The 22951-nt window shown below is 31.8% G+C and overlaps 2 protein-coding genes across 3 annotated transcripts; one reads left to right on the top strand and one right to left on the bottom strand.

The window, feature by feature from the left end:
* Window positions 1–358: 358 nt before the first annotated feature.
* Window positions 359–7089, top strand: LOC124534281 (4-hydroxyphenylpyruvate dioxygenase-like). The gene is made up of 9 exons (XM_047110032.1): window positions 359–502; window positions 843–932; window positions 1227–1331; window positions 2373–2588; window positions 3192–3292; window positions 3611–3715; window positions 4135–4342; window positions 4888–5127; window positions 5800–7089. Exons 1-9 carry the CDS (start codon window positions 500–502, stop codon window positions 5872–5874), a joined length of 1143 nt encoding a protein of 380 aa, XP_046965988.1. The 5' UTR covers window positions 359–499; the 3' UTR covers window positions 5875–7089.
* A 1220-nt stretch (window positions 7090–8309) lies between these two features.
* On the bottom strand, window positions 8310–22946 carry LOC124534326 (translocation protein SEC62). Of its 2 annotated transcripts, none has more exons than XM_047110095.1 (8): window positions 22813–22946; window positions 15166–15292; window positions 12926–13059; window positions 11874–11993; window positions 11310–11527; window positions 10164–10350; window positions 9418–9599; window positions 8310–8824 (listed from the first exon to the last, which is right to left on the bottom strand). In XM_047110095.1, exons 1-8 carry the CDS (start codon window positions 22846–22848, stop codon window positions 8680–8682), a joined length of 1149 nt encoding a protein of 382 aa, XP_046966051.1. In that variant the 5' UTR covers window positions 22849–22946; the 3' UTR covers window positions 8310–8679. The 2 variants fall into 2 exon arrangements, with proteins under 2 accessions (XP_046966051.1, XP_046966052.1); XM_047110096.1 differs by lacking the exon at window positions 22813–22946 and adding an exon at window positions 19740–19858.
* Window positions 22947–22951: the final 5 nt, after the last annotated feature.

Genomic DNA, 22951 nt, shown 5'->3' on the forward strand with positions numbered 1-22951 from the left:
AAAACATCGTGAGGAAACCTGCATGTGTCTAATTTCATTGAAATTCTGCCACATGTGTATTCCGCCAACCCGCATTAAGATACCGTGGTGGAATATGTTTCAAGCCCTCTCCTTATTGGGAGAGGAGGCCACTAGCCCAGCGATGGGAAATTCACAGACTGCTACTTTATTTTTTAATTTTATTATTATATGTATCACTTCATCTTCCTTCCTTACTTAAAAAAATATAATTAGCACAACTTGTTCAAATATAGTTCATTTGAACAAACATTCCGTAGTAATTAATATTCGTAACATTTCAAAAGTGGAACGTTATTGTGTTGTGTGAACGAGCCTTTACTTAAGACTTGTTTTTAATAAAATTCAAAAAAGGTTATAAATACTCGATTTACCAAGCGAAATATAAGCTTTTCTGGAATTATTCTAATTTCGTTCTTGTTGTAAACGGACGTAAGCGGTATCGTTTTTAAAAGTGAAAGTCAAGTATAATAATATTATAATGGTAAGAATTAATTTAATTTGACGATAGTTTGTTGATATGACATTCTTATATTGAATTAAACGTTATTTTACGCGTGTAGTTCATACTTTTTTTATCAAAATCAGTAATTCGTAATTTTGCGTTAAATTAGAAATGGTCAGCGAACGAGTGTATTTCGATAATTACACAATCAGCTGATCGATTTGAAAAGCAATCTGTCTGTATTGAATAATAAATATGTCTTAATTATTAAACCTCCTATTAAAACAAACACAGTTTATTTTATATTAAAAATATTTAATGAAATAAATATTTCGTATATCTATATAAAAATTGTTTAATTTTTTTTTTCTAATTCTAGACATCGTATACAGATAAAGGGAAAAAACCCGAGAATGGACGTTTTTTGGCATTCGATCACATTACTTTTTGGGTATCCAATGCAAAGCAAGTAAGTTTAAAGTTTTTTTTTTTTTTTTTTTTTTATTCAAGTAGATATTACTGTATGTAGTTAAACAGCCTCGTGGTACATCTCACTTGCCAGTGTGTCTCGAATCTATTCTGTTACATGTTTCATTAAATTCGATATTTAAACTACTAATTAGTAACAATGAAATTTATAATATATTTTCTTTTTTTTATCGAGACATATCAAATTACTGGATTTTAAATTAAATTAAATCGAACTTGATTAAGAATATTTTTTTAGTATATTATGGTTTTTAATCTAACTGTTTTTGATTAGGCAGCCAGTTACTTCATAACGCGGTTCGGGTTCGAACCTCTGGCATACAAAGGTTTAGAAACGGGATCTAGAAAATTCGCAAGTCATGCTGTTAGAATGAATAAGGTGAGTCTTTTTTAATTATTATTATATATTCAATAGTAATTTACTACGCTTATATGTTAGTATACATTATTAACATTTATACTATATTAAGTCCATGGTTTTGTTTGCGTTAGATCTAGTTTGCCTCTATATATCGTGGTCATTATTCTATATAACAATATACATATAATATGTATGATACACATTTTTGCATGTGTTTCATGAAAGCCTGCTATTGTTCTACAATAAAACATGCACATTTTGCCTTGGAATTGAACATAGCGACTATCGACGATGAAGTCATTAATAAATTAGTTGGAAAATTCGTAAATATACCACACCGTATTAAATAATAAAAACAAAAAAATAACATTATATCAAAAGAGGTTTTATCTAGTAACTGGTATATATGACAGAATTAAATAATTTATTTACACATATGACCATACCATGATATCAATATTTTATTGAAATTCTCTTGACTCCTTTATGGGTAGTAGCTTATTCTACTACGCTTCTCGAACGCCAATTGGCGGATACTTTTCACCTGTTTTGTGTTCTTGTGACGACGCTTTCTATCACCGGCGAAAGATAAATATACACCAAATCTTATTAGAAATTTTAGTAAAGCTTGAACTTGGTGGTAGCGACTAGCACGTTGAGCAAGCCCGTCTGGGTTGCTACCACCCACTCATCAGATATTCTACTGCCAAACAACAGTACTTTATTTTGTTGTGTGCGGGTTTAAAGGGTGAGTGGGCCAGTGTTACAACAGACACCAGGGACATAACATCTTAGTTCCCAAGGTTGGTGGCGCATTGGCGATAAAAGGAATGGTTAATGTTTCTTACAGCGTTTGTCTATGGGCGGTGGTGACCACTTACCATCAGGTGGCCCATATGTTCGTCCGACAACCAATAGCATAAAAAAAATCACAGTAAACATTATGCTCGCCAACTACCATTGACTCATTAAGTGACATATTGTTTTTCATTAGTATTCAAATAAAACTGTAATATATTATAATAATGAAGTGGTCTAACCTGTTATATTACGTTTTAGATTATATTCATATTTCAAGCTCAGTATGAACCAGAGGAAACCGATTTCGTTAAAGAGGTAGAATATCACGGAGACTTCGTCAAGGACGTAGCCTTCCAAGTGGAAAACTTAGATTACATACTCGAATATGCGAAGAAGCAAGGCGCTGTTGTTGTTAGAGATCTATGGCAGGAAGAAGATGAATTTGGTGTTGTTCGGATGGCAATACTCAAAACCGTGAGTATATATGTATTTAATTTAAAATTATTTATTAGGAGATGTATTATCGTTACATTAAATGATGGTAATTGAATGTAGCCATAAATCGTCTGTCACGAGATATATTTGTGACTTATATCTCTCACACACACACACACGATGAGAAGTCAAATGCGATAAAGCGTTCGAGCGCAAGTGCTAGGGCCTTACGAGCTCATCAGTGCACCAGACCTATTTAAAACTACTCAGAATTATAAAAAAAAACATATAACTGCCACTCAATGTTTTTTATAGAAATCTACATTATTAAAGCTGTCACAACCACTACCACCACTAAAAACCACTTTAGCTTTGTATGCTATCAAATAGTAATTCAATTTGTTTCAAAATAATCAAAAAGACGAATATTTCATAAAATTTCTCCATTACGTAAAAAAAATATATTAATAATAATATAATTGCCATTAGTGATATCAATGTAAGGTCACTCAGACCTGTGGCATTTGCTAGTGTGACAAGCTGGTTTGTGTTCAATGTTTTCGTGCACAAACTTGTACTATAATGCCACAAAATGCCTTTGCCAATATTTTTCTTAATTATGTGAACTGTGTATTTTTTCAGTATGGCGACAACACACACACACTGGTTGATAGGTCGAAATACAAAGGACCTTTCTTACCTGGTTACCAACCATTAGGAAAAGATCCTATCCAAAAGTTTTTGTAAGTACCTTATTATAATAATATTGAACATTACACAATGTAGGATTTTGTTCAAGCCCGTCTAGGTAAACAGGTTCTGTTGCGGTTTTAAGGGTAAGCCAGTGTAATAGGTGTTCCAAATATTGGCAGTATATTCCCAGGACACCAATTTTTGTCAAAAACAGCATATTAATCTATTTATTTGAAAAGAGCAACTATGCGAGTTTCTAACCGTTTTTGCTCGCTAGAGGCTGCTTTGCGAAATGGTGATAGCGTTTATTTATCGACCATTCTTAAATTGTTTAAACCCTAAGACTAAGTCAAGTTTCATTGTTTAAGGCCGAAAGTGGAAATTAATTTTGTGGATCACGTAGTTGGTAATCAGCCAGATAATGAAATGGAAGAAGCTGCGTCGTGGTACGAACGCTGCCTGCAATTTCACAGGTAATTAAATATAGTAATTGTCTTATTTTTACAAATTCACGGACAATTGAGTTATAGATGCATCTAGATAGGACACGAAGCAAGACCATAATATTTAAATAAAACTATCTAAAATTCTACCGCCAAAGAGTAGTATTTAGTATTATTGTGTTCCGGTCATAATGGGCTTCACATCTTAGTTGCCAAGGTTGGTAGCCTGTAAGGAATGGTTAATATTTCTTACAGCACCATTGTCTATGAAGTCTATTCAAATAAAATATTTGGCGAAGGCACCTGCCCCAAAGACTTCCTTTACATTAGACACGCTCACTCCTGCCATCAAGATGCAAATGATAAAACTGTATAAGTTATTTGAAAAGGTATAAGTTGTTTGAAAAGTGTACTATTGGATCTAAAAAAATCATTCATTTACATTTTAGATTCTGGTCGGTGGATGACAAACAAGTGTGTACGGAATACTCCGCTCTCCGATCTGTGGTGATGGCGAATTGGGAGGAAACGGTGAAGTGCCCTATCAACGAGCCGGCGGCGGGCAAACGAAAGAGCCAGATTCAGGAATACGTGGAGTATCATGGCGGTGCTGGCGTGCAGCATATTGCCATTAATACCGAGGACATTGTTACCGCGGTAATTGTCTATTGATATTCTTTAATATAACAGAAATGGACTGATCTCGTATATATTGATTTTGCAAAATATATTTATTTAAGAGTAGTTATAGTAGGACACAAATTAGATGTAGCATCGGAAAATGAAATGGAATGAAATTAAAACCGATTACCGCCGATTTACGCAACCAATAGAAATAGTTCCCTATCGCGCCATTCGACGCTATTCGTCGCTATAGATTCACGCGTCAGAGAAAACAAGTGCATGTAAATCGACGCGTCAAATTGACGAATATATTAGGTCATATGATATTACACGTTATTACGTTTGTGCAAAGATCATATTCGCATGAGAAATAAATACTGATAATTTGGGAGAGCGTACTTAATTCGGATGTGATCGGTTTTACGAATTTTGCCGATGCGACATCTAAGTTGTGTCGTACTATACCTACCTACTCTGAATTAAGTATCGAAACAGTATGCTTTTATGACAGTTTAAGGATAATTTCCAATAATTCTCAGAAAATATATTTAATTTACATGTATTAAAATAAATTTTAGATCGAACATCTTCGTGAACGTGGCGTCGAATTTCTGTCCATACCCTCAGTATATTACAAAATAATACGCGAAAACTTGAAAAACAGTAAAGTCCAAGTCGCTGAGAGCATAGACACGCTGGAACGCCTCAACATCCTCATAGACTACGACGACGATGGCTACCTGCTACAAATATTCACCAAGAACACGCAGGATCGACCAACGCTCTTCATAGAAGTTATACAAAGAAGGAATCATAATGTAAGTTTAAATTAGCCTAATTAGAAGAAGCCAATTACCAACAACAACAACAACAGCCTGTAAATTCTTACTGCTGGGCTAAAGGCCTCCTCTCCCTTTGAGGAGAAGGTTTGGAACATATTCCACCACGCTGTTCCAACGCAGGTTGGTGGAATACACATGTGGCAGAATTTCTGTGAAATTTGTCACATGCAGGTTTCCTCACGATGTTTTCCGTCACTGCTGAGCCCGAGATGAATTATAAAGACGAATTAAGCACATGAATCAGCGGTGCTTGCCTGGGTTTGAACCCGCAATCATCGGTTAAGATGCACGCGTTCTAACCACTGGGCCATCTCGACGTACCAAACCGAGGATTTTTGGCCACCGCAACCATTCTCGAGATACTACCTAAATCTATTCCCGCATTCTCAAATCCGATGGAATAGTTCCGACATTGACATCGCATTCAGGCGGAGGATTAACGGCTTTCTGTGCTTTCCGAAGCATGAATTTCGTGCCGTTACTGAAGATTTCTTCTCAAATCCAAGAATTCATATACACAATTGTGATTTTCATTAAAATAATTCACTAGTAAGTTGTTGCGCCCATGTCTTCTTGGGATTAAAGCTTACTTCATGCAGAGACATAGTATTATTAGTTTATATTTATCAATAAATTTATAATTTTCAGGGATTTGGTGCTGGCAACTTCAAAACATTGTTTGAATCAATTGAATTGGAGCAAGAAAAACGGGGTAATCTTTAAATTAAGTGATTAATTCCATAATTAATGTTAACACAATAATAATAAATACGTAAATTTTAGGTTATATTATTAAATAATAGACATGATTCAATCTGTTAGTTAATACGATGGTAAAAAAAATATTGTCTATTGTTAAGAAATGTTTTACGATATAATACAAACGGTTCAATGTATAAAGATTTCTATTGACATAAAATATCACTTTAATAATGAACCATTTAACGAGGAAACAAGTTAATGTCAAAATACAGAAGAAATATCAACGCTTCTCTTGTGGAAAATATTTGGTTGGCAATAAATGTTCTTCGTAAGAATTTTTTGTAGGTCTCACTGGATTGTCCAATAATATATCGCATTATTTTATAATCCCACCTTATGAATTGTATGTTTTCTAATCTATAGAGAAGCATTACATTTTTTAATATGTTTATAGAAATCCAATGCGTTTTATTATGTGTCATATATAAATAAAAATCATAAAAAAGATTATATAGTTTTATTTGATTAACGTATATCAACGTCATAATACATTGTCATATAACGTTGATTAGATCTTGAGACGAGAACGAAATATTTACAAAAACTAAGCTAAGTACTCACGGCGCGTTTTATCCGCGCAGTATACGTGCTTATAAATTGTCTATGCGACTTTGCTTGCTAATTATACTATAAATACTATGCTTTAGTTATTAATGTTTTGAGTTTTAGTGAATAACAACATCGACAGCTGCGGGACAATCGTTCCGTGAGTACTCATCTTTAGTGTACAAAGAAGTACAATTTTACAAGAAATTATATTGCGACACATATAATTGACAAGCAGACGAATCGCTAAGTATTGATTTGTTAAATAAATTAAAGTATTCCAAATATCATAGGCCACTTTTATGATACGAGTTAACTCACAAAAAAAAATACAAAACGATATCAATGTTTAGAATAAGAATTTAAAAAATAAAGTTTTTTTTTCTTCAAATCATGATATCGATTTTTTAAAAAAAAGGTTTTATTTAAATAGAATTATACACGGTCGTTTTCAAACTCGTAAATTAACAGCACCAAAATATTAAATCACAAACATAAAAGTTAACAATATTAATGTGCAAAGACAACACAATATTTTATCTAAACACTAATTATAGTTATCTATCTTTAATGACACTAAAATATCATCATGTCATATGTAAAATATTTGTTTACATATATATTTGAATTTAAAAAAAAAATCTTGATCACCAAAATAGTTTCTTTTAACGTCCCAAAATAAAAGTATCACGTTTTCGAATATTGAAAAAATCATTTATAATTTGTGAAAACTAACATCATGCTATGTTTATAAAACTCACTGGGACAGACAAACAACATACACACATTTTTCTATCATACACATAATAATGTGATATTATTTGGATTTCGTCTTTTGAAGTTTTCATATTAAAAAATACATTTGACCTTGATTTGTTGACGTCATCACCGTCGAACTAGTTTAAAAAAAAAAACAGTAAAATTTTAACTATTTTTTTTTTTAGTATAATGTGTAGTAGGAATTATGTGTTCAACCAAGTTAAAAGGCCGTTTAAGCCGTTTCATTTAGTAACATCGTATGTATGTGATAATGTAACATTTTAAAAAATACTCTGTTACAAATAATACCATGATTATTCTTTAAAAAAAAAAATCAAGTCAGTACTACCTTGTTGTTTGATAGTAAGTCACCAACATTTTTGTTGCCATCACAAAACTTACCAACCATTTAAAAGAAACGTAGCATGTCCAATCATAATGAAATAATTTGGTCCACATAAAATATAAAAAAAATATTTATATTTCTTATAACCTTCATATCTAAATTATTATGCAATGTTAGCGTCATAATTAATGCGTGACGTCATACACATATTTGTTTCCATGATTACATACAACATATGAAGACAAGACCTTGCTTCACAATATACATACATATATGTAAATGCAAATTTAAAAATACAAAACGATAAAATGTTGCCACGCTAAACTTCTAAAATTGTATTTTTAATATTTTTTGTATTCATTTACTTAAAGCTTTTAGATATTTATGTATAAAAAAAAACTCTAATTTGACAGGTTCAAATACTATTTATACATTTATCAAAAAACATATGACGCCTTATTTTATGGGCTCTTGTAAGTGATACACGAAAATATAAGTATTAACTCGTTATGTAAACGTCTTATATATCTATATACATATATAGACATATATGATCAAGACCTTACAAGATTAAAGTGATTCTTTTGTAGAATGATTTAATGACGTGCCATAAAGTTATGGAGCTACATAGTATATCTAGTATAACCTTGCCTTGCCTCGCTAGAAAGGCCTGCATTTTATTTAACAGTGGGATATATAGGCTGTTAACATTAGTTGTATGGATTTCTTTTATAATAAAAAAATATTCCACTATTGTAAATTTTATTAAAGATTCATTCAATTAAATATTATGCTTGTATATATAAAATTGCACATTTCATTTGCTTACTGCAAGAATTCATTATTTGCAAATATATATATATATATAATTTGTATCATGCACACACAGTACTATACTTCAAACATTATAATTTGGAGAATAATAATATACCTGTGTAGCATACGAATAATATAAGTTATATAAATATAAACAAGGATACCATAATAATAATAATGGATTCTTGCACTTTGTAATGATTTCTTGCAGTAAATTAAAGATTTTCATAATACAAAACAATAATATAACCATCTCGAATCTGTCCCAATGAGTCAGTATTACCTAATATTCACTATGTCTATGTTGTGTTGTCCTTCGGATCAGGTTCGAAGTCCGCTGGCTCGACCATCTCAAAGTCTCTATCCGTTGATGATCGTTGACTGTTCTCCGATTCAGATTCTGAGAGCTTATCTGTATTTGAAACTGGATCCTGTGGTTCTTCCCTGGAAAATAATATACATATATAACAACTAGTTATTACCCGCTACATTGCTTGCGTTTAAAGAATTATATGTCAGGTGTGCTTCATATCATCACACTATCAGAATTAATTTCGCATTCGTTTTATTATATATATATATTCATGTTGAATATATCTCACTATCATACTCAATCCCATGATGTTGCCCTTAATTTAGTAAAAAACATTAAAACCATGAACATTCCAATCGTGCATCCTCTCAGTTGAAGAAACCCTAAGTAAGATCAAAGATAAACTATTCTTTAAATCTCCAGATCACATTTAAAATATACTTAGTTGAGTTACCAAAGTCTAAATAAACTTTAGTCAATTAGGCTTTTGCAAGCACTTTTGAATGGTCATTTACAATCAAGTGAAGCTACCACCGGTTCAGAAAGTAGATTATACTGAGAAAAACCGGCAACAAACTCAGTAGTTACTCTTTTTCAATATTTAAATACAAATTAATATTATATATATTTTCTAAATAAAATAGACAAGTACATTCGCAAACCCTAACATTTTAAAACACAAAATAGATATTAGAATTAGGATTTTATAAATGTTTCAACTCACTTAGAATCAACAGTTTCCACTTGAGGAATCGGTGTTGTTTCCTCAACGCTGGGCTCGGCCGGCTTCTCCGCTTGCACTAGCGGAGTTTTTTCTTCTTCCTCGTCGGAATGCTTGTCTTTCTTACGTTTCTTCTTGCTCTTCGATGACTTATCGCTTTCGGAACCCGGCCCGCGGTATTCGTACTGTAATAAAAAATATAACGGAGGTTAAAATATACTATTAAAAGAAAATGACAGTTTTACAGTAGACTCCAGTAACAGGTACAGTTAGCAAAAGAATTTTTATTATTATTTATTTACCAGCCAACCATGGGAATATATTATTACTTATTTTAACCCATCTACAACTTAGCTTAATACTTATAGTACACAAATGTGCAAATACAGATGCACTCTCTTCTCCTTATAATAATCTCATGGGACAGCAAGTCCGATATGACTGGAAAGAGTTTAAAGCTCAAGATGGACGGGTTTACGTGCGTCCCGAAACACACCAGTGTAAAAAGTTCCAAGATTAAAGACTCCAAAATTTTACTGTGATTTTTTAACAAAAAATCCAATACTCCAATCAACACGGTCTAGGGTTTGAATCATGGGGATCTGCAGCCTTATAACAAGCTATTAGATTAAACAGTCAATTTTATTATGAGCATACATGTATTAAAAAAACACTAAAGCCACAAAATCCAAATTGTTCTCTTTCTTTGATATCAGATCAATTTAAACATTATATAGAGAACTAATTACCTTATAAAGTGGCCAGAATGATGCAAAGAATCCAACATCCTCGGTTAAGTTTGGCAGCAGCCAGAGATGATGTCGAGAGAGTGTCAGTATCCACACCAGACAGAACACAACGACTCGCAGTACGGCCAGCACTATTATCATTACGAGGAATGCAGCGGCTGCTACACTTAGATAATATACACCTTTCCTGTGAATAAAAGAGAAACCTTATTCAATACCATTCAATAAGCTATTTGATAATGCGAAAAATAAAATGTGAATTTTTGTAATCAGTGTATATTACGAGTTTAAAAATGGTTATTTATTAACGAAACTTGAAAAGAATACTTAATTTATTCAAAAATCAATAAATAAAAATGCATTTTTTCAAACGTTTGTCACGTGACTATATGTGTCACAGGTTAAAAGACAGCAAAGTGACGTCACCGACCCCATTGCAGCGCCATATTGTCCAAGTAGCGTTTTCGCGCGTTATTTAAATATGGAATTTTTAATATGATATTTTTCGGAAAATATGTACTAGAAATAAAAAAAAAAAATTTTTACTGGGTTCCTTAACCTCTACTTAATAATTTAAAATGGGTTTTAAAAACCAGTCAAATAGCCTATTATGTGTAGGAAGGCAACTAACATACACACAAATATTTACTTAGTGGCTCTGTGTAAAGCTGTCTGGATGGGTACCACCGACTCATCAGTCAGTGGTACCTGTCAATACTGAATATGTAGAACCTCATGGGTGGTGGTTTCTACCTACGTTTCAAAAGGCTTTGTAAACTACCCAACTTCTACATAAAATTAAACCTTATTATTTATTTTCAAAGACTTAACATAGAGCAGATTTAATCAAAAAAATCTTGCATCTCGCCTTGTAGATAGAGCTCATTATAGTAACATGTCGTTCTGACGACCTCAATGGTCGAGTAGTGTGTACACAGGTTATCATGGGTAGGCCACTCTGGGGTCCCGGGTTCGATTCCCAGCCGAGACGATGTAGATAAAATTCTACATTATCTTGGGTTGTGTTTGTGGTACCATTACTTCTGATTTTCCATAACCCAAGTCCTTCAGCTACTTACATTGGGATCAGAGTAATGTGTGTGATGTCCAATATTTATTTAATTATTTACAATGATGATAGCTCACCGTACAGTGGCCGGCCAGAGTGGGAACATGCAAACCCCAATCGTGCCAAAGACGACTAGCGCTCCACACAGCCAGTAGTACCAGGGCATCGGGTCGTATATCCACACATATGCGTCCAAACTGTCCAAGAACAACTGTTCCATGTGCATTTCTAAACGGATTTTACGTTTCTTCTTCTCTTTTTCCTTGTCTTTATTTTCTTTGTTGTCCTTTGTGTCCTGAAATTTAATAAAACGACATATAAGAAAGCTAAGGCTTCCTTATTATTTTGAGGAGTATGGAGCATAACCCAACATGCTTCTACAATGGTCATACTTAACAATAACAATGCTGTAATCTGTTTTATCAACCAGCATTGTAGAAGTACATGTGGCAGTATTTCATTATAATTAGATTATATAGATAGAAGAAAATTGCCATCAACAAATTCAAATTATTTCGAATAAACAAACGCGAAGATTCATTCTCATGATGTAGACCACTAGTAATAATATTTTACGAATCAACTTAACCTAAAAATCATAAACATATGTAAAGGTATGGGTATATTTATGTGACACCTACCTTAGATTCACAGGCACTCGCTTGACTCTTTTCTCCATCCTTCTCATCCCCACTCTTGCTTGACTTTTCAATGTCTTTCTTCTTTGACTTGCCTTTTAATTCTTGCTCACTAACCGGTACCTGTAATATACATTAATACAAAAATCAACAAAAACAACAAAAGCACCAAAACAGGCATATGGACGATGATTATATGATATATCTTTACTTATATTATAAATGCGATGGTAATTATGTCTGTTTGTTGCTTTTTGCGAAACCACTGAACCGATTTTGATGGCATTTGGTATAAAACAAACTTGAATTCCGGGTAAGGATATGTCCTTATGCTTACCACCTAACCAACTCCTAAAACGCAAATGAAAAGCCACAAATAATAACCTATAAATTTATCCGTTAACTTCTGTACCTTACTATTGATAAGGTACAGTATCGAAATCAAAAGCAAACTATAATGCCATTAACTGACATCTAATCAATTTTTACTTCATTATCCTCCTGCCCTTATCCCAATATTATTTGGGGTCGGCGCAGCATGTCTTCTCCTTCCATACTTCTCTGTCAGACGTCATCTCACAAGTAACTTTATTTCTAATCATATCGTCTTTCACACAATCCATCCATCGTTTCCTTGGTCGTCCTCTACCTCTATATCCGTCCACATCCATGCTCAAGGCCTTCCTCACAATATGTCCCTCATTCCTCTGCATTACATGCCCATACCATGATAGCCGCCTTCCACATAACTTCTCGGCTATCGGTGTCACTTTCAAACTTCCTCTTATGTACTCATTCCTTATCATTATCATTACTTATCATTACTGATCGACTTTTACTTCTGATGTCATATTAATAAGAAAAACTTTCTCTCTCGATATACGCGGTTTTTTGATATCATGATTAGTTTTGGAAGTAGTTTAATAGTCTTATCATCAATAAGTTACATAGATTTACATTTTCACCGCGTTTTTTGCTCATAACTCATAATTGAATTTAGGTAGATAATGGCATGGTGTATACCTATAATACCAGGGAATAATTAACAAACATACCTTCTTCGCTCTATGGAACAGTTTGTGCACGAGCATTTGGTGGAGATAGTCGGACACTTCGCGACGCGTTGTGAAGATTGGATTCTTTCCGGTTGCCCATTTCGATGTGAGGAGTGCATCGACTGCCTTTGTACCTGAAACATACGTTTCCAAACATAAAATTCCGTTGAACAAAAATACTTTAAAAAACAATAAAATAAATTCAAATGCTTAATTGTCTCCGTATAATAATATAATTCATTGAATTTTAGATGACGCTTTTTTCAGACGAGACAGTATTCAATGATTCTCAGTAGTATTCCTGAAACTTTAGAATGCTACTGATTATCAGTGGTATTCCAAGACTTGGAAGTTGGTAGTGATTACCCTGTGCTTCACTAATCATTTAAACTTTTGTCCAGATTATGAACTGCCCTGTATCTAATTAGTAACCATTAAAATAAAATACAGCCCGACTATGTGTGCACAACTTAAGAACTGCGTTATCCCCTGCGCTTTAATCTATTTTTGACCGCCATAGCCGAAATAGCCCATGAGAACATCGCATGAAAAATCATTGAAATACATTTATTTGGGACGAACATTTATGGTATTTTATAATAACACTAGCAACCCGCCCCGGCTTCGAATGGGTGCAATGCTGATACTAAATATAATACACAATTTGTTTATTTACGAAATCACATTAGAAACTTTTAAAATTACCATCGTTTTTACGTTTATATTATCCATGTATTATATACAAAAACCTTCATCTCGAATCACTCTATCTATTTAAAAAAAATCACATCAAAAACCGTTGCGTAATTTTAAACATACAAGCATACATAGGGACAGACTTTGGTAAGGGACTTTGTTTTACACTAAGTAATAATGATGCTTCCTTACTTATAAAATATTCTGTGACGTTTTTTTACGATTTTAAAATAATATATCAAGTTAGGTACTTATGAATAGCAAAGAACGATAAAATAATGGTTTTGAAAGATAAATAAAATATACTAACCAATAAAAAGCCAAACACTTATGGTTCATTTAATCCGTCACAGTATGAAAACTCATATCGGTTACACGTTTCATTCGAAACATTACTAATCAAACGTGAACACAAAATATTCAACATTTATGTTTTCTTTTAATTACATAACTGATAACCTACAAGTAGGTCATGCAGTTACATTAACACATTGTATTATATATCTACAAATATCATCCACGTTAAAAAGATAGATAATAATGATGATAGATGTAAATTCTATCGACTTTCAATGTGTATATATTTTGTTTTTCTTAAAATTTGCTTGTTTAAAGTAACTAATAGTCCGGTTTGAATCTTTCATTTACCATCAAAATGTCAGTTTCTTCATTAAGGTTATCAATATTAGTACTAGTAAGCCTTAAGATAAATATATACTAAAATAACATTTTTTGCAATTTTTCTCTGTCTGTCTGTTAGTTTCGGCTATCTCTGGAACGGATGGACTGATTTCGACGGGACTTTAACTGGTAGGTAGCTGATGTAAGAAGTAGCTTAAGGAGATACTTTATTTTAGAATTAGGTATATATCAATTCACCCTGAAATGTTCGTCTCACGTCAAAGACAATGAATATCACAAAACCTCATGCTAAATTACTAAGTCAGTAATATTTGTGATTAAACTGTAACTTTTTTGTTATTATTAATTTTTTGTTATTATTTATTTATTCAAACGCGCACGGAGTGGTCGGCACAGCTAGTTAATAAACCTGTTGGATGTCAGAAGCAATTATGTATTATCTAAACGAACGTGGGTGAAACACAATCGCAGGACACATTTAGTTTCATTATACGTTTTGTTATTTACATTTGACGACATTATAACTTTGCTCGTATTTTTTCTAGGAGTTTTTGTTTATTGTTTTCTATTTTAACTTATGCACCTGGCACATTCTTTTGCTTTTTTTGTCACTATTTATCGACAGATATGAAAAATTAAATCACAAAACGAATTTTCTTGGAACGGATTGTATTAAGTAGTGATCTTAAGGACAAAATCCTTAGTCATTGAATTATTATTATTGATATTATATTTTATTTTAATTTTTGTCAAAAGTTTAAGCTCTTGATTTTGTGATAGAGTCACTGAACTCGAAGGCGGATACGGAAAATCCTATAACTTCCGTTTTTATATTGTTTGTACGGAACCCTAAAATAGTAAAAGATAAAATACGGATCTATAATACAAAACAACCGTTATACCTGTAAAGTATTCGACGTGGTGGTTGAGGAATTTGGTTTTCTTAGTGGGAACATTTGCCTTCAACCATTTCGCGACAGCATACTCCTCACTCGTTGGCTTCTCATTCACGGGCGGCTCACCAAACTCCTGCAAATCAAAAAGAGTATTTATTTAATTTTAATGTCAAAGTTATCGACATTCCATTTTTGAAAAAAAAGAACAGTAACAATCTGTTTATATTAATTATAAATGTAAATATAATACCAAGAAACAACCGGATTTTATTGCAATTTTGGTCACACCGTTAGTTTATTTAAATTATAATTTGAGATATTATTTTATTGGCGGGAAAACGAAATACCATAGAGTAAGCGTTATTTACCTACGATATTTTTTATATCTATCGCATTAAATCGACATAATATATATACATATACATAAATATTCGAATTTCAAAACGGGATTTTTATAAAGTATTTTCGATTACAAATATAAACTTTTCCGTCGCATTCGTCATAGATTTTTCAATGTCACCATACTAATGGCACGCGATGTAGAATACTGCCGTTTGAAGCCCCGGTCATTTGCTATAACTTACCATATAATGGGCCTCATTCAGCCATATTAGCTATTTGATGACGTCAAATCATCTATGACATATCATAACATATCGTAAAAGTATGATACACACAAATCTATACATATAATAGTGTCTGTTTGTAATATTAAATCAAACGCTTTTTACCAAATGCATATTTATGTACACGATACATATATTTAAACAACTTTAGTTTTGTCTGTCTGTTTGTTTCGGCTAATCTCGGGAAAGACTAGACCGATTTTGATGGGACTTTCACAGGCCGTAGTAGCTGATGTAATAAGTTAAGCTACAATAACACATTCTGTTAAATTCAAATGCGTGCGAAGTCGCGATCACGACTGCTTAGAAGCAGTCGTGAGCTTCTAGAGAAGCATATCAATTATTTATGTGATTCTATTGATTAAGCATTTTAATAATAGTTTCGTTTAGCCTTGTCGTTCCAATTTCACAAGCGGTAAAAGTGATAATTTGTTAAACCTGGATTTGTACATATTTTAACCTTTGCGATGCTTTCTTTTTAATCTACATAATATCATTTCAAAATCAGTCAATGGCATACAACACACAGCCTAAGCTACTGGGTCAAGTGGAATGAGTTTTTGTATAGTTTTTATTTTGGAACCTAGATGAACAAAATGAAATGTTCCCTCAAATTTACCTTATAAGGGGATAAAAAGTATATATAAAGTATAGAAAGCGGTAGGTATATTGGCTTTTTTATGAGTAAGAGACGGCTGCTATAGCGTTTTTGACACTACACTATCCAAGAGAGTTAAATTGCCAGGTTTCGTTCATCTCGTGCTCAGCGGTTGAGGAGAACAATGCGAGTAAACCTACATGTGTCTAATTTCAACGAATTTCTACCACATTTGAATCCACCAACCCGCATTGGAGCACCATGGTGGAATATGCTCTTACTTTCTTCTGAAAGGGAGAGAAGGACTTAGCCAAGCAATAAATTTACAGGCTGACATGTGGCTCTCTCTACTCATTTTAATATCATTTTCGTATAAGTACATATTTATGCTTTATACTGCATGCTTTTACCGTAAAACTCTTTAACCAGAATTAAGATCTCTATACGTTATATTATTAAGATAAAACAACATTTAACTTCAAATTCTGTATAAGAACATTAATTAATTGATATCAATATCATAACATAGTATAAAACAAAGTAGCTTACCGCTGTCTGTCTATATGCATGCTTAGATCTTTAAGATTATGCAACGGATTTTAATGCGGCTTTTTAATAAATAGAATGATTCGAGAGAATTTTATATAATACATGAACAATATACTAAAGAAACACTGAACATTTTAGAAGTTTCTAATGTGATGTAAATAAACAAATTCTGTAGTATATTTAGTAATGTTTTTAAATAAACAATAAATCAAAATCGACATCACAATAAATATATACCTAAGTACTTTCAGAAATAGTCAGTTCATTAATTCAAAGCGGATAGTGCAGCAAGGCGTTTAAAGATTACATAACGCTGACCCTGACATTGGCACTTGCTAACAAAAACCGTAATTATTAACAACTAATGAATTACGCAAGACATCCAGTTGAGATTTCTATCACGATTTAAATCTCTTGCGATTTTATTATATAAATTTTATTAAAAACATGCTACCCTTTCACATTGCATACATGAGAAAGAGATAGCTATATTATTGATCCTTTGAAATGAATTTAAAAATAGCATCAGACATATTGCTTAAATAACATGTTCAAAAAAATATTTAATGGTTAGGGTGCAATTTGATCAGCCCACGTCCAATCTAGAATATTTGTTTACTTTTATTATTATTATATTTTCTCCGGTTAATCTACGGATGAAATTTTATTTTGTATTTGATATAATTTTTTTTCTTTAGATAGTAGGTACAGTAAATATTAACATTATTATAAAATAAACTGCAAGAACCTCAAAATGTAATTTGCAAAACTTCTGCCCATTGGAATAGCTTTAAAACAGGAACTAAGTATGAATAATATCAGAGCCTACCGAAGTGAAAGTTTATATGTAGTAGGTCCGAACCTGACCTCTTGGTGTCATTGTTGGCTCCGCTTCTAACACAAACTTACGTTTAACGGGAGTATTGCTGATGCTTTATTAAGGGCATGAATCCCTTAATAAAGCATCGCTATTGTCCAATAGGAAACATTTCATAATAATTTGACGCGACGTCATTGGTCGAGAGCTTAAATAATCAATAGTATTCATTATGGATTTGCGACAAAAATGGCATTTTGGATATCGACTAAGCCGTTATCAAAAGTTCGGAAGTGAGATTAAAGTGGATATGAGTCGTTAAGTGGAATCTTTTTATCCAACAAATGCCATTATAATCGAGAACTGTTAGTAGTACAGAATGAGGCCAAGTTATCATCTTAATTCCTTCTTCGATTGAAATTAACGATAGCTGCTAACTTAAGAGTTAGTAGCTATCGTAAAAGCCAATGTCGCAGCTTCAGTTTGGTTCAATTTATTTGTCATTAAAGACATCACCAATATTACTGTTGATGCTATATAAAATAATCCCCAAAAATGTATTATATTAAACGCATGCATGTTATCTGATATCTATACTAGCATTACAAAGCTTCAGAGTTTTGAATCGGCTAATCTCAGAACTACCAGATCAATTTGCAAAAATGTTTGGTTCAGATGGCCAATTTATTGAGAAAAGTTTTAAAGGTTATAGGACTATATAATATCATACTACAAAACCCAAATAGCGCGCCAGTTAAACGATAATCTCATGAAAGTTCCTCTGATATTTATTCTCGTATCAGCTGAATTTCTTTTCTAACTGGTGGAGAATTCTTACTAATCAATAAATATATTTAACGCTCTACATCCAATAATAGGTTTGACTGTTGTTTTGACATCTGGAAAACAACGTCATCTATTCCTGTATATCTTGAAACGGTGCTTCTTGAGACAAATTCTAAGACAAAGTTTAGACAAATGTCATATGCGAAAGAGTTAGTCACAGGCCCAGTTTTATACAAAACTATAGAACAAGACTGACTAGAGGATCAGCTATTGTATATAATAAATAAATATGGGACAACATCACATACATTACTCTGATCCCAATTTAAGTAGCTAAAGCACTTGTGTTATGGAAAACCATAAGTAACGACCACAAACAGACCCAATACAACATGGAAAACTAATGAATTTTCTACATCGACTCGGCCGGGAATTGAACCCGAGTTTTCGGAGTTGCGTACCCATGAAAACCGATGTACACACTATACTCGACTACGGAGGTCGTCAAAATCGGCGTATATGAATTCACATCGTATCTCACTCGTGAAATATTGACAATGGCCTTACGGTTTTGATATGCCATTATAGTACGTGTATCCTATAAATCATTTAATGAGTAAGTAAGAGTCAATGTCACATATCACATTTTGAAATTTCACGCTTGGGTCCTACGGTGAGTTTCGAGTTACTTCTCACAGAATACGCCTGCAGTTTGTTTATTCAAAAAGTTTGCTTTTTATTATTGAGTGCGCAGCAGTTATGATCACTAGATTGCATTGTGCACTCTAATATTTTTCATTTATTTAAGTATAAAAATAACTACATTAAAAAATTCAAGACACAGATCACTTGAATGTTTCAAGTCAATAATCATAACACAATTTTAAATTGAACGATCGTTGAATTTTTAAGATATCGAACAAGAATGAACATTCAAAACATACCTGTATTGAAATGAATAAATCTAAATAGTTTTAACTCAATCCGCAATAGATCGCAAAGATGTGTTAAGAGAAAGTCGAAGAATTTCCTATAAAAATAACATATCGTCAACAAAACAAAAAAAGTAATGATACTGGTGCATTATCTACTTATAAATATTAAAATTAAATCGTGAGCACGCTCTTCCTCGGAATTCATAAAAATACACACATTAAAAAAAAAAAAACAAAATATCAACACATTTTAAAAATAGAATACTCACAAAATCTCTCATTTTTAATATAAAATGTAAGGCCACGTACACACCCGCGAGCTATCGTGACAGTTCTCGACTAACGCTACCGTACCGGTGAAAGTGGGACATTCTCTTCAAGCTAGTATACCTAAATGATACCATGATTTGTAGGAATAAAATTCTAGAAGTAACTCGCCATAGTTTACACATTCGTTTTTTGAATTTATGACACATATCGACCTACTTGTGTTACAATAACTATATTTACATGTTGTATTTTTTTTTTCTTTTATTTATCAAATCTGTTGATCATGAAGATGAAACAATGAATACAATTGCAGTAAGACCTTCGGAAGATTTCCGCTACATCTATGCCTGCATTAAAGACACGCAGCAGGGCAATTAAAAAAATTGTCGCTATTTGTCAACTGAAAAAGTATGTAGACGTAATTTTTTATATAAATATTTTTCAGTCAATTTCGACAACTATTTTAAATATAACGTCGAAAGCTGATAACGTAACTAAACATAATTATGTAAATATGTATTTCAAAAAATGAAAATATTTAATCACTAAAAAAGTGTTCACTAATTATTTACACTCTGAATTTCAAGATGAATTAAAATCGTATACATATATTAATAACGATATGTATATGTTAAGTAAACAAATTAATTGTTAACCATATTGGAGAAAAAAAATTAAATGAACGAAATTATGAGATTTGAATCTATTGTTCTTATATTTATAAGTTGTTAAAAAAAGAAAAAACAATAAAAATGGTTGAGTTAATATTAAATAGTTTACAACTGCAGTTTTTGAGGTAGCGAGATGGTTCTATGTATCTAACAATGTATATTTGTTCTGTGGTCTGACAATGTATATTAAATTTTATGATGATAAGTTGAATATTAACGTTAGAAGTAAACTTTCGCTTATTAAATAATGCTTAAATATTTAAAAAAAAAGGAAATTGGAGCTCTGAAATAAATTAATCTTTGCAAGCTAAATTTATAGTGATGCCGTCTAGTAATAAAAAATCACTGTTTAATGAAACAGAGTGTTTGCATCTACTTATTATTTTCTATAAAACAAACCTATTGGCTCACATATTTTGTGAGGAGTTTATCAATATTTGCTCTACTATAGTATATATATTATATAGGTAAATAAACAAAATTATAATTCAAGTTCTAAATATTTATGCAGACAATTTATGAGCTTCTTGCGAAAATTGTTCATTGTCACTCGCACTTTAGATTTACATGTGTCAGCAATTAATTAACATGCAAAAATCATTTACATTATTGCTAAGATATCTGTGTTTAATTGTGAATATAAAATAAAGAATAGTTATTAAAAAAACAATGGGTACTTCTCATCATTGCTTTCAAAAACTAGGTCAAACAATAGATAAAACAAATTGATGACAAGAATAATATGCTTAACTTAGATTTATTATCAATCAACTTTGATCATATTTTATTCATATATCCGTTAGGAGGAAAGATACTAACAGTTCTCTAAAGGCAATATGTATGTTGGATTTTTTTATGGCCAGATATATTAACAGTATTTTAGTTAAAGGATTTAATTTGCCTGTGTTACTATAATTACCATTGTTGTACTATAACATTCTCCAATCCATATAATAGAAAATAATTTAAAATATTCAAGTAACTCTTCTGATGCAATGAAACTTATAACTCTTAAAACATTATACAAATGCTAATGCATTTAATTATCAGATTGTTTTCTGCAAATGTAAGCTTGTTAATATAACTGGTGTTTCTTGAAGTGTTTGTTTTAACATGTTGTGAATAAATAAACATTGATATAAAGACGAGAACAATTTTACATAGCTATCTTAAGTAACATCCTAAAAATTGTAAGTAAACTTGTTGGATTAAAAACATTGTCAGCTCAAGACGTCTCATTATTAAATCCAAATTGATATATAAGAACAAGCTAACAAGTCTTCCTACTTTAGAAAGGCAATAAATAGGTCCATGTAGATGAATCTTGAATTAGATTAGTGTATTTTAAACCACTCAATGTAACTTTTACTTAATAAATAAATATTCCCTTTACATTTCCTTGGATATGGTTTAGTGGTTGAATCATGTAAATCATAAGCAAAAATTCCAGGTTCAATCCCAGACAAGCTCTGCTAAGTTTTCATGTGCTAGATATTTAATCCATAATTAAACCTATATTTGCCAGTCAATAACACTGAAATGGTTTTGTAAATCTAAATTTCTCATCCAGATACACCTAAACACAACATTGAGACATTTGGAGACTATTTTATTTGTAGTCTTTTGAGATTAATAGGCAATACTAGATATGTGTCTTATATCTCTAATATTGCCTTGTCAATATTATACACATGTAGTGATATCATAATAATTGCAATTATGATCATTAAGCAGTGGACACCAGTTGATTATTATTCATAAGTATAAAGAAACTAATTAACTACAACTACCTAAATTAGTTAGCATCTGTGTATATATAAATATCAAAACTATTTGTTTAAATAACACCTTATGATTTAATCATATATAAACAAAGGTATTTAAATAAAATATAAATGAACAATAGCAAACCTTTTTTCGCTGAAAATAAATAAAATAAATTAATCGTGGAACGGTTGGCACAGATCAAACAAAGAACAGCCGGAAGGATCGTGGTTTATTTTTAAAATGTTGAAAATACCATGCCACTGATACAACAAGGGTTACTGCGCATTATGCCAAAGTAAACGTATTATTTTTTATTTGAAGTAATTATATCAAAGTATTGACTCATTTGTTCAAACACCGCAAATAGTATACGTGTTTTCAGAACTTTTTAATAGCCGAATAAACTACGTCATTACAATTGTACGCAGAAAAGTTACACAATCACAAATAATTAAATAATTATCAATATAACTTGACCAAATTAATTAATTAAATATATACGTAAATTAATGGTTAATATACGGTCGGCAATATGGAAATGGAAATGAAAACAATAATAATGTTAGTATATAGCGGTATTGTAATAACTAAATAATTTTAGGAAATTGTCATTAAATATTTATTTGACACGTACCTCTTTTCGTTTTTTAATTTTCCTTTTGTCTGCCATTATCACATAAAATTGTCAACGTAGCGATTCTTGTTGTCTTCACTGAAATATTATTTCTTCAGTTTTCTATGACGCATTGCAACTGCAATGTTGCTACTTGCTA

Source organism: Vanessa cardui, chromosome 12, assembly GCF_905220365.1.
Source record: "Vanessa cardui chromosome 12, ilVanCard2.1, whole genome shotgun sequence".
In the NCBI taxonomy this organism is placed as follows: Eukaryota; Metazoa; Arthropoda; class Insecta; order Lepidoptera; family Nymphalidae; genus Vanessa; species Vanessa cardui.